Genomic DNA, 13,147 nt, shown 5'->3' with positions numbered 1-13,147 from the left:
ACTGAACTGTACAGCAAAGTCAGAAAGCTCGGCTTGGGAATTCCACATTCTTAACCCCTCATGACAAGAGAAATTGGTTCCAGGATGGTAGCATCCCAGGGACCAGGCCAAATCCACTATAAATCCTGCCTGATGGAAAAATACCTAACAGGCATTGGTGTACCAGAGAATAATTTCAGCAAAATATAATCTAACAGTAAAAAGACTTTTGAAAAGAAAAAAAATAAAGAAAAGGAAAGCCACTATGAAATAGGAATAAAAGAAAATATAACAAATAAATAAATTCAGATGTAATATATAAAAAGCATAAAGTATATGGAGAAAATATGGAATAAAGAAAAACAGCAATAATAAATGTCTATTTTTAAGATAAAATAAGCATAGCTTCTGAAAATGAAAAATACAATTGACAAGTTAAAGTCCCCTTGAATGGGCTAAACAAAAGGCTAAAGTCAGGTAAAGAAACAATAATACACAGGAAAATACACATGCAGAAATATACAAATGCCCTGCAAGAAGACAAAGAGATGGAGACATGAAAAAATGTTAAGAGGTATGGGGGATACAATGAAATCTAACATATTTACTCTGAGTTCCAGAAAAAGAGAATAGTGGTATTAGAAGAACATTAATATCTGCAGCAATAATAAATGAGAATTTTCCAGGGCTGATAAAAGAGTGGAGTCTCTAGAATCATAGCTATAGAAAGAAGAGGTTATAGCAACAAATGGAAAGTAAAACAAACAAACAAATGATCAAGAGAGCCCTGGAACTGTGAGAACAGAGCACCTGGGGCCAAAGACATCTGTAACTATTTAGGCTTGAAAACTCCAAGCGGCTGTGAGCTGGTGGTGGGAGGAGAGGCCCAGAGTTGGGCAGAAGGATGCTTGCTGCCTCCTGTTTGATGATTCTTTCATGCACACTGCATGAAGGTTTAGAAAAAGGCATTACACTATCTAGAGTCTTATTTTCCTTTTTCACTCAACATTCTGAGACTTACCTGTTTTTGACTATGGCTCTAGTTCGTTAATTTTTCACATTTTATAGTGTCTCCCATTATGAATATACTCCAATAGAAACAGTTACCATGGTATTTCCCACTTTATAAATAAAAATTAGTTTTGTTTTTTCTTAATTTCTTGCTATTATAAACAATGGTATAAAGCTTCTTGCATATGTCTTATCATTCAGATGGTTGGATATTAAAGATTCTTGCATATGTCTTGTCATTCAGATGGTTGGATATTTCTAGGGTAGGTCTCTAAAAGTGGTACAACTGGATTTAAGGACAAAAGCCTCTTCAAATTTATTATATAACTAGAGGCCTGGTGCACGAATTTGTGCATGGGTGGGATTCCTCATCCTGGCCAGTGATCAGGGCCAATCAGGTCTGCGGGAGGTTGGCCAGGAATGAGGGGCTGTGGGAGGTTGGCCAGCCAGGGGGAGGGGCTGCAGGAAGTTGGCCAGCCACCCTAATCAGGGCCATGAGGCCAGCTGGCCGGGGGAAGGGACCACAGGAGGTTGGCTGGCCATGGGAGGTTGGCTGTGGGAGCACACTGACCACCAGGGAGCAGCTCTTGCGTTGAGCTTCGGCCCCCTGGTGGTCAGTGCATGTCATAGCGACCAGTCGACCGGTCGTTCGGTCATTCAGTCATTTGGTCTCTTAGACTTTTATATATAGAGATTTTAAACTGTTTTCTGAAGTTTGAGGGTTTGTAGACCTCAAATTCACTAATTTAGTGACTGAGTACTCATGATATTTGCCACAAAATGTCCTTAGGTATAGTTAAGAATCAAATTTTTAAAACCTCAACTTTGATTTTAGATAAAGTAGGTTTGAAACTTATAGACTGTCATATTTTTATAACTTTCAATTATTTTATAATATCTTGAGAAATGTGAAAATGGCACTTTTATCAATAATCCAGTGTTGTCTCAAAAAATGGCTTGCAATTGTAGAGTATAAATTGAAGCAGTCCATTGTGTTTATAAATCAAATCTCCATCAACTAGACAGAAGATAATAATATTGAGACATTTTTATGGGTAATTTTGGATATACGTATATATATGTGTGTGTGTATATAACATATATACACACATATATATGAATATACATAATATTTGACTAGAGCCACGTGAACATGGGTCTCAGTGATGGGAATTTAGAGTATGCTCATATCTAAGGTGCTCATATGAGGTAGAGAAGTAGAGCAACCACAGTTTAATGATAAAGATGTTTTTTGGAGGCAGTATAGAAGTCTCTTTATGTTGGAAGAGGTTTTACTTTAGTCTGATGAAATTTCAATGTCTCAGTAATTCAGGCCTTTACTGGTACCATTTGTGGAATTTTTCATCAAAATGCTTATGTAACTGGTTTGACAGGAGAAACATTGAAGTGAACATGAAATTTTTATTTTCCAGGAAAAGTTACCAGCTGTGCTCCATTGAAGTTCCTGCTTGTTCAGTAGCACCCATAACTTTCAATTATTAAAATTGTCACCGAACCTATTCAAACCTTCTGTCTGTTTCACTAGTATAGCCTAAACTAGTAGTTCCAGCTTCTTAGAGCAGGAAGAGGAAATTGTCTGTTCTTATTTCCCCTTTCCCTCCCTCCTCCTTCGGTATGTTGACAACAGAATGTCAACATAGACAACATTCTCTGCATTAAATGACTTCTATCCACAGGAGACAGGTTCCCTTTCAGTAGTTGCTGCTTTATTGATTGTGCTGCCTCCAGGTTCTCCATGTATCTGGTGTCTGAATGCTGACTCTTATGCAATCTTTTTGTAGTTTCCTTAGAGGGCACCAGAGTTCCTCTCTTTATTTAATATCTTTGAGAGAAATCTAAGGTATGGCTCTTTCTTTCCCTGCCTTCACCTACTGCCACAGAGGAACCCCTTCCCACCCACCCTCCCCCCCCGCCCCCTGCACACACACACACACACACACACACACACACACACACACACACACAGCCTTTTGCTGCTATTGTTGCCTCCCAGTAAGCAATGCTGTTGGGAAAGGGGGCATAGAATCAACAATGTTGCTTAAACTTAAAGCACCAAATGACCCACACTTCGGGAAATTTATCTTTTCCTTGCTATGCCAGGGACTGGGAATGAGTGTCATCCCCTGACACTCTCTCAGTCCTGCCATCACTTTCCAGTCCCCACCACTTGCATAGGATTTTTTTGTTGTTGTTGTTTTTGTCCAATGACTCATAACATTTAAGCAAAAGAAAATCACCATTTCTTAACATTCCAACTCAATGTCCCTCACTACCCATCCAGACAGCAGAAGGAATCTTGCTCTCTTAAGAACTCTGCATTTGCCCAAAGGATGCTATCCTTCTCCAAAACCTCTTATCTTTCTCTCTATCAGTGACTAGTCAACTTGAAACAGGTAGTTTCATGAATAGGACCCTTGAAGAGTTTAATAACATAATTCTCAAAATACAATAGATTCTGCTACAGTATGGTCCTACTCTTTAAATACATGAGTGGTCAGATTATTATGATCTCTGAACACATAATAATCTGGCCACTCAGTGTACTTCTCTTGAGTACCTCATTTATTTGATATCAAAGATACTATAAATCGTGCACCTGATCAGTTCTTCCCTTTGCACTGGCTGATAGAAAGCTCAGGGCAAATAGGTGGTTGATCTCCAGCAAAAGTCTAGAATACTTTTGGTACCCATTTGAGATACAAATACACTGAGTGGCCAGATTATTGTGCGTTCAGAGGTCATAATAATCTGGCCACTCAGTGTATTTGATGTACAAAAATATCTCTCAGTAGCCTAATTAGATTTCATAATTAAATATGCAGAACCAATTGTTAGGTAATTACCCTATATAATAAATAGGTAATATGCAAATTGACCATCACTCCAACACACAAGATGGCTGCCCTCATGTGGTCAAAGATGGCTGCCCCCATGTGGACACAAGATGGCCACCACAAGATGGCCAGCAGGGGAGGGCAGTTGGGAGGGACCAGGCCTGCAAGGGAGGGCAGTTAGGGGTGACCAGGCCTTCAGGGGAGGGCAGTTAGGGGTGACCAGGCTGCCAAGGGAGGGAAATTAGGAGTGACCAGGTCAGCAGGGGAGGGCAATTGGGGCAATCAGGCTGGCAGGGGAGTGGTTAGGGGGCAATCAGGCTGGCAGGCAGAAGCAGTTAGGGGCAATCAGGCAGGCAGGCGAGCGGTTGGGAGCCAGCAGTCCTGGATTGTGAGAGGGATGTCCGACTACCCGTTTAGGCCCAATCCCCTAAACGGGCAGTCGGACATCCCTCGAGGGGACCCAGATTGGGGAGGGTGCAGGCTGGGCTGAGGGACACACCTCCCCATGCATGAATTTCGTGCACCAGGCCTCTAGTTTAATACATAATAAAGAGTTGTTAAGATTCTGTGTAGACAAACATAAAATTGTTATTTTTAGAAGTTATATTTAAAATTCATCATTTTGATAGTCACAGTACTTTTAGATATAGTTGAAATGCTCACCAATAAAAGATAACTAAATGTTTTTACCACCATGTGGAAGATTATTTTTTATATAGATTGTTTTTGGGTTAAAATGACTAGAATTAGATTATTTTTTTTAACATGGCATTAATAGGGCTTCTGTGTCAATAAACTTAAGTAAAATAGGTTCAAAGAACCTCTTTCCCAGTAACTAGTGAAATCAATGGTATAGAAAATAAATATAGCCAAAAGCATAAAAAAAGAGTCATATCATATGCATGTCATAAATTTAGGAGAGACAGCATAATTCTCATGTGAGATGCCAGAGCCATTTTGTGTGCCTTTTTTTTTTTAACTAAAGATTTCTGGCTAAACAGTTTTAGGAAATTTCATACTTTGAGGGGTGAAGATATAGTAGATTACATAATGATCATTTATGAAATGTACCTCTTCAAAACTCTCTAAACTCTTAAAAGTAAGCATTCCTGAAGGAAGATGAGACTTTAATATGTTTCACTAATGCCCTAATAGAGAGAGAAAAATACTGAGCATAGTAAGTAGTTACACAGGGATCCATTGACGAGTGGGGAGCTCCAAACTACTAAAGTTCCTCAGGAACTGGCTTCCCATATTCCAGAGTTCTGCACTGAACAGTGGCAGGGCAAGGATAAGAAACACATCACAGCCTGCAGAGTAGACTGCACTGACTGAGAGGAATGGGCCTTGGCGCAGGAATCATAATCCGGCATTCATCAAAGGCTGTAATTAACCCTGCAAGTTCTCTCCTTACCCTGTCTTCTCATCCTGAGACTCTGGAAAAGTTGATAGATGGCAATGTCCAGAGAGAAGACTAAATGAATAACAACAACAAACTTTGTGCAGGTGACTAGAGCAATTCACCTACAATCTTTCAGATTAAATAAAAGGTCTGGGTAAAACAGTTTATATCACACATAAGCAGTATGAGAATAATGGCATGACAGCCACACAATAATTCTATTGAAAAAAATGATAAAAAGGAAGGAAAGGAAGAAATAAATGTTGAATGAAAAGGTGGGTAAGGTAGATAAAAAATTCAGTTTGGGGAGGAACAAAGGAAATCATAAGTGAGTTCATATGTAGGGGTTAATTGGTAAAGCACAATTACAGTTTTCAAAAGAAGCTCCAATAATAGTTGAGAAAATAGGATAATATGAAAGGTGAAATTACAAAATTAAAAGAAAACACCCTCAAATCAGAATATTGAATCCAATTAAATCTAGAATTTATGATATACAACTGGAGAAAATTATGGTTAACAAAACAGAATTTTAAGGTCATAAAATCATGAAAAACAATACTACTAGCTCAGTGAAATGGATGCAAATGTAACAACAATAACATCAATATAAACTGTTACAAGTTAACATTAACTTTGTGTAGTTAATATGTACATGGCACAATCATATTCTTTTTATCAATGAATTATCTAATTTATTCCTAATTATAATTAGGGATTATAATTATAGTGTCTTAACCCCATTATGTAGTTGAGAAAATTAAGGAATGGGAATACTAATTTTCCCAAGTAAGTGGAAAAACTTACATTCAAATACAGTCATCCTGATGCCAGAGCTTCTCTTATTTTCCAATGTTAAGCATAACAATCTCACTTTGAGTTATTATTGGTGTATGTCTACTTTTGACTTTACTCATTTTTTAATATTTAAAAAAAGAGTATTTTAATGAAAACAATAAAGTCATTTCCCTATTAAAACAAAAAAACAAAAACCTATGTCATTAATACAAAGGTAGGAGATGATGAGATAAATGATCTCTCAACTCAATCCTTAAGTCAACAGTGACATTCCAAGGATCAGAAAATTCTTTGAATTATGTCAGGGTAGGCAATATAAACCTGCTAAAGTGGAAAAAAAATGCCTGCCAGTGTAAGTGATAGCCAATTCGTGTCAAATCTAGAATATATTTCTATAAAAATTAAGGATTTCAAAATAAATATGCTTAGTATAATTCCATGTTTTGAGGGGGTGGCTTATACTGTATAATGACTAGAGGCCTGATGCACAAAATTCATGCATGGGTAGGGTCCCTAGGCCTAGCTGGCGATCTGGGCCAATCTGTGGGGCAACTGGCAGGGCGATCAGGGGGCCCTCGCTGACACCCGCCTTGGCCGGCCTGGGGCCTGCGGGCTGGGGCAGCTCCTGCATTGAGCATCTGCGGCCTGGTGGTCAGTGTGCGTCATAGTGACCAGTTGTTCCACCAGTTGTTCTGCTGTTTGGTTGATTTGCATGTTAGGCTTTTATTATATAGGATCATTTGTAGAAAGAGCTTTGCAAATCTAAATAATACAGTGCATGGTCCAATTATAGTTGTCATCATCTTCTGATTTGGTATTTTTCATAAAACCTGGAGATGACATCAATTAAATCAAAGTTTTATGCAGCAATATTTGCTTGAGTTAACTGTACTTGTACTTTTTATTTTAAACTAGTGGCCCGGTGCACGAAATTCGTGCATGGGGGGAGGGGTTGCCTCAGCCCAGCCTGCACCCTCTCCAATCGGAGAACCCTTGGGGGATGTCCAACTGCTGGTTGGCATTGGGCCTAAACTGGGAGACGTATATCCCTCTCACAATCTGGGACCGCTGGCTCCTAACAGCTCACCCACCCGCCTGCCTGATCGCCCCTAATTGCCTCTGCCTGCCTGCCTGCCTGATTGCCCCTAACCTCTCTGTTGCCTGCCTATTTGCCCCTGCCTGCCTGATCACCCCTGCCAGCCTGATCTCGCCTAACTGCTCTCCCCTGCCAACCTGATCACCCCTAAATGCCTCTGCCTGCCTGATTGCCAGGGTCCGGTGTGCAGGTGAATGGAATTCCTGGCTGGAAGGCCACTGACAGCAAGCTATCCAATGGCCGATTCTGCGAGGAATGGGGCTCCCTCCTCCCTCCTGTCAGGTTCCAGTTTGAAGGCCGGCCACACCCCAGATCGAGCGAGACCCAGACCCAGAGTTCCACCATGCTCCGGCCAGCTGGGGCCCACAGTCCCCTCTTGCCGCAGCACTGTGGAATCCCGGGGCCCACAGCCCCCTCCCGCTGTGGCGCTGCGGCATCCCAGGGCCCACAGCCCCCTTGGCAGTCAGTGCTGGGTCACCACGGCGCCCATGGGAGCTGGGGGGGAGGGACCGAGAGGTCAGCAGTTCAGCCCACTCGCCAGTCCCCGCCCACCCGAGCCTGCTGCACGCACAGCTTGGCGTTCGGTCATGCATTTGGTCATTTTGGATGTTACAGACCCTTGCTCTTTATACACTGAGTGGCCAGATTATTATGATCTCTGAACACATAATAATCTGGCCACTCAGTGTACTTCTCTTGAGTACCTCATTTATTTGTTATCAAAGATACTATAAATCGTGCACCTGATCAGTTTTCCCCTTTGCACTGGCTGATAGAAAGCTCAGGGCAAACAGGTGGTTGATCTCCAGCAAAAGTCTAGAATACTTTTGGTACCCATTTGAGATACAAATACTGAGTGGCCAGATTATTGTGCGTTCAGAGATCATAATAATCTGGCCACTCAGTGTATATATGTATAGATGAGCAGATAGTTCTGTTTCCTTGCAGTAATATGCAAATATCTGAACACATAATATTTTCAAATTAGATTGACTTTGAATAGAAATTTAAAAATGAAGAGCTCTGCAAAAGTAATTATCTTTCAGCTCGTCTTATCAAGTTTTTAATAACTAGAATGACCAGAAAATATGAAAATGCCAAAAACACAAAATCATGACTTGAAAGACATGCTAATAGGATTTTTGTTAAGACAGACCAGTAGGTGAAAGGATCCTTGTATCAACATTAAGGGACTAAAATTTATATAAATAGTTTGTAATAGAAAACTGTAGGGAAAAGTTCAAATAATAAACCTTAATGAAAACTATGTTTTTTTTAATGTAATAATTTTTAATCTTTCCTTTCCTTTTCATCCACATATGTGTAGGTATGCAATCATAGCTACCAGTCTCTTAGGGCAAGGAAGTTCATGGCCTTATCCTTAGCTGCCTCCCTGTATTTAGTGAGTACAGAGTTCCAAGTTTGAAAGTCAAGATGTTTGAGAAGTTTGAGACCAAAGAGATGAATATGAAAATGAAAAATATGTTCAAAACTGCATCATAGTTTTATTAACATATAACTAAGGAATTGTTTTTTTTTAATGTTTTTTGCATTTTAACTTTCTTGAGGTTGGGTTTCTGGGGTTTTTCGAAAGACAGTGTGGTGAAAGCAAACAGGACTGGACAGGAGTCAGAAGATTTGGCTCAGGTCAACCCTCATTTACCGATTGCATAGAACTTAAATTTCTTGTTAAACGTCAGGAGTTTTAAAGAATCGGGTAAAGCACATCAAGAAAAGTGTGGCTCTTCTTGCTGAAGAGCCCTTCCTATATATTCATACTAGAGGCTGGTGCACGAAATTCGTGCACGGGGGGTGGGGGGGGGTGTGTGTCTCAGCCCGACCTGCATCCTCTCCAATCTGGGACCCCTTGGGGGATGTCTGACTGCCTGTTTAGGCCCGATCCATGGGACATCCCTCTCACAATCCAGGACAGCTGGCTCCTAACCACTTGCCTGTCTGCCTGCCTGATTGCCCCTAACCTCTTCTGCCTACCAGCCTGATTGCCCCCTAACTGCTCCCCTGTCGGCCTGATTGACGCCTAACTGCTTCCCTGCCAGCCTGATCGCCCCCAACTGCCCTCCCCTGCTGGCCTGATTGCCCCCAACTTCCCTCCCCTGCAGGCCTGGTCACCCCTATCTGCCCTCCCCTGCTGGACTGGTTGCCCCTAATTGCCCTCCCTTGAAGGCCTGGTCACACCCAACTGCCCTCCCCTGCAGGCCTGGTCCCTCCCAACTGCCCTCCCCTGCCGGCCCAATGGCCCCCAACTGCCCTCCTCTGCTGGCCTGTTCGCCTCCAACTGCCCTCCCTTGACGGGCATCTTGTGGCGATGTCACATGTGGGTGTCACGCATGTGACACCACCTATGCTTTTTTTTTTTTAAATATATTTTATTAATTTTTTACAGAGAGGAAGGGAGAGGGATAGAGTTAGAAACATCGATGATAGAGAAACATCGATCAGCTGCCTCTTGCACACCCCCTACTGGGGATGTGCCCGCAACCAAGTACATGCCCTTGACCGGAATCGAACCTGGGACCTTTCAGTCCGCAGGCGGACGCTCTATCCACTGAGCCAAACCGGTTTCAGCAATGCTTTTATTATATAGCATTATTTAGGGTTTATTGCATTTTTCATTTTATGTGTATGTAAAATATTATAGCTTAAAACAGAACCTTTACTTAAAAATACACAAGTAGAAACTATCTTATAGCAAGAGCCTGATTTAAATATCAAGTGAGATAGAAAATTTTAGGATTGACAGTCATTTTTTTAAGTAAATGGAAACAATTTTAAAAGTATGTTTCTATACTGTTTAGTACTCCTTTCTTTGCTTTCATATACTGATTCTGAAAATAAGTGGTTAGTTTAAGAAAACTGAAGGCATTGTTTGCAGAATTGAGATTTGAAAGACTAGCCTAACTGAAATTTTTAAATGTAGTAAAGACCCAGAATTATATCTTATTTTTAAATATTTAACCAAAACACACACACACACACACACACAAAAAAAAACTGTGTGATCAGTGTAACTAATGTAGGGCAAACACCGACAAACTGCAAACTCTCTCTGCAATCTTTTTAGAGCATTTATAGCTGCTTTGGTGTTATTGTCTCCATTCTATTGGTTCTATGGGGACTCGTGTTCAAGCAATCTGAATTCTGTTGTCAACCTATAATGTTTTTGTGATGAAAAAAAGATTGGACTGTGGTGTCCAGTGTGTGAGACAATGTAAGGCTTGTCTGGGGAAACTTTTTTCAGTGATACCCAATTGTCCCAAGGCCGATAATTGAAGGTGAAAGGTAATTCAAAAAAAATGTGTAGAAATTACAAGGAAAACATAAGCAACAAGTTTGAGAATAGACTTTTTAAGTTTCAAAGACATTGTAGTTGAAATATCTCTAAAGCCTATCCTTATTTTCATCCCTACTGTTTGTTTCCTATAAACAATAAGGATTTTTTTCTCTGTATATCTTGAATTTTCTCTAGCTATGTTTTATTCAAGGTCATAATAGTAGCCCAATTATGACTTCACTACCAACAAAACTTTTTAAATATTTCCCCGGACTCTCCCAAGTTAACCCTGTTTGGATTAGAACTGTCATAGCTTTCTCTATAAATCACATGCAAATTGTTTCATTCTCACTTAAAAGGAAAATATCATTTGCCATTAAAACTTTCTGGTATTAATATAAAAATTATTTTTCTAGTAATCTGAACTCTAAAACTTGGATAAATTTTTAAAAGATATTAAGAAGACGGTGTTTTTTTTCCCCAGTAAATTTTATTGATAAGCTGATGTCGGACAGACCAGCATGGCCAGAGGAGGGAGTGCCGTCCAAGTCCTCACGAGTGCAGAGCTCGCCACTTGTCGAGAGGGCCTCGACTGGGGACGTATTTGACTCCACAGCCGTCAGGGATGAGGCGCTTCCTGGCCACTTTGTCTTCAAACTCATCGGCGTTAAACTTGGTAAAGCCCCACTTCTTGGAGATGTGGATCTTCTGGCGGCCCGGGAACTTGAACTTGGCCCTGCGCAGGGCTTCGATCACGTGCTCCTTGTTCTGCAGCTTGGTGCGGATGGACATGATGACTTGGCCGATGTGCACGCGGGCCACCGTGCCCTGCGGCTTTCCGAAGGCGCCGCGCATGCCCGTCTGCAGCCGGTCGGCGCCAGCACAGGACAGCATCTTGTTGATGCGGATGACGTGGAAGGGGTGCAGCCGCACTCGGATGTGGAACCCGTCTTTCCCACAGCTTTTCACCATGTACTTGTTGGCGCAGATGCGCGCGGCCTCCAGGGCTTCGGAGGAGAGCTGCTCGTACTCGTCGGACACCATGTGGCCACAGAGCGGGAACTCGTCCACCTTCGCCTTCTTCCGCCCCAGGTCAAAGATGCGGATCTTGGCATCGGGGACGCCGCGGCAGAAGCGAGACTTCGGATACGGCTTGTTCTTACAGTACCGGTAGCAGCGAGCGGGTCGGCGGCCCATGGCGGCTCCGGAACCGTTGCCGCCCAAAGAGGCCCCACCCCACGCATGCGCCGTAGGCGGATGCCCATCTACCCCAGCGACCACAGAGTTCCTGGAGGACCGACCACAGAGTTCCTGGAGGACCGACCACAGAGTTCCTGGAGGACCGACCATAGAGTTCCTGGAGGACCGGGAAATCGCTTTGGAGCATGTCCCGCCCCCGCTGCAGCCGCCCTCCTAAGGCTGTGGCCGCAGCGGGAGCTGCCGGGAGGGGAGGGCCTGGGCCCGCCAAAGCGCTGAGGCCCGTCTTCCTTGCTGTGCATTCTGGGCTGTAGAACATTTGCCCTGGGCTTTGTCTTAGTATGAAAGACGTATTTTCCTGGAGATTAAATAAGAAAGGTCTCTCCAGCTAGTCAATATATTTTCTATCAAAATAATATATTTTCCTTGCCAAGACCGGTTTGGCTCAGTGGATAGAGCGTTGGCCTGCGGACTGAAAGGTCCCAGGTTCGATTCCGGTCAAGGGCATGTGCCTTGGTTGCGGGCACATCCCCAGAAGGGGGTGTGCAGGAGGCGGCTGATTGATGTTTCTCTCGCATCAATGTTTCTAACTCTCTATCCCTCTCCCTTCATTTCTGTAAAAAATCAATAAAATATATTAAAAAAAACAAAATAATATATTTTCCAGAGCTCGTGCCTCCCGTCAGCAGCTGTGTATCGATTGCTGTGTCTCAAACACTGTGGTCACCTTCCCTGGGGAGGGTGGCTTCCAGGCCTGAGCTCTCTGGTGAGGCTCGGGAAGAGCTGAGCGAGAGTGGGGCAGGGACAGGGACAAGATGTATTTTGTACGAATTGCTCGATGATTGCTTTAGAAACCTGAAACTTTGGTTTTATGTATTTGGCCATATGGGATGATTTTATTGTAAAAAATGGCATCTACAAAATTGAAATACCAACCACATTTTTTAACTTAAGGCTATTTACATTTTTATGCTTTATTAATCTTCTATCTTACTGAGAATGAGTTTAATAGTTTTTTCCCTCTGATACTAGATTTTGTAAAAAATATTATGATAAGGATCAGAGTGTGGGGAAGGAGGAAAATAAAAGATAAAAAGAATTTACAAATGATCTATAATCCCTACTTGGATTTTTCGGGCTTTTTTGATTTCTTCATGCTGTTTCAGACATCTATGACATCATGGAACAAAATCCTTCCAATGTGAGTACATTCTTCCAATGCTTTCCTTTAACAGGGAAACAAATAAGTTGTCTTCCTTTGAGTATCTTCCTTTGACTTCATAGACCCCTCTCCCTCGGAATTATAATAGATTCTGAGTGGGATTTTACAGAATAATCATATTAAAGTAAAAATATTAAAACTCCCAGTGTAGAGGACTTTCCCACCTTTCAAAGAAGTTGCTTACTTCTCCATCCTTCATTTCTGCCTTCCTGTTTTCCTCAAATAGTTTCTATTCACTATGTAATCTTGAGTATGAAGATAACACAGCATATAATTTTGTGTTGTTTTCACTACT

At 41.9% G+C, this 13,147-nt stretch overlaps 1 protein-coding gene across 1 annotated transcript; it reads right to left on the bottom strand.

Moving 5' to 3' along the window:
• Positions 1–10,909: 10,909 nt before the first annotated feature.
• Positions 10,910–11,682, bottom strand: RPL10L (ribosomal protein L10 like). The gene has a single exon (XM_008151348.3). The coding sequence runs from the start codon at positions 11,628–11,630 to the stop codon at positions 10,986–10,988; it is 645 nt and encodes a 214-aa protein (XP_008149570.1). The 5' UTR covers positions 11,631–11,682; the 3' UTR covers positions 10,910–10,985.
• Between the last annotated feature and the right edge of the window lie 1,465 nt (positions 11,683–13,147).

This window comes from Eptesicus fuscus, chromosome 2 (genome assembly GCF_027574615.1).
Source record: "Eptesicus fuscus isolate TK198812 chromosome 2, DD_ASM_mEF_20220401, whole genome shotgun sequence".
Lineage (NCBI taxonomy): Eukaryota > Metazoa > Chordata > Mammalia > Chiroptera > Vespertilionidae > Eptesicus > Eptesicus fuscus.
Note: the sequence above shows the minus strand (reverse complement) of the source record. Positions and strands in the feature narration are given on the sequence as shown.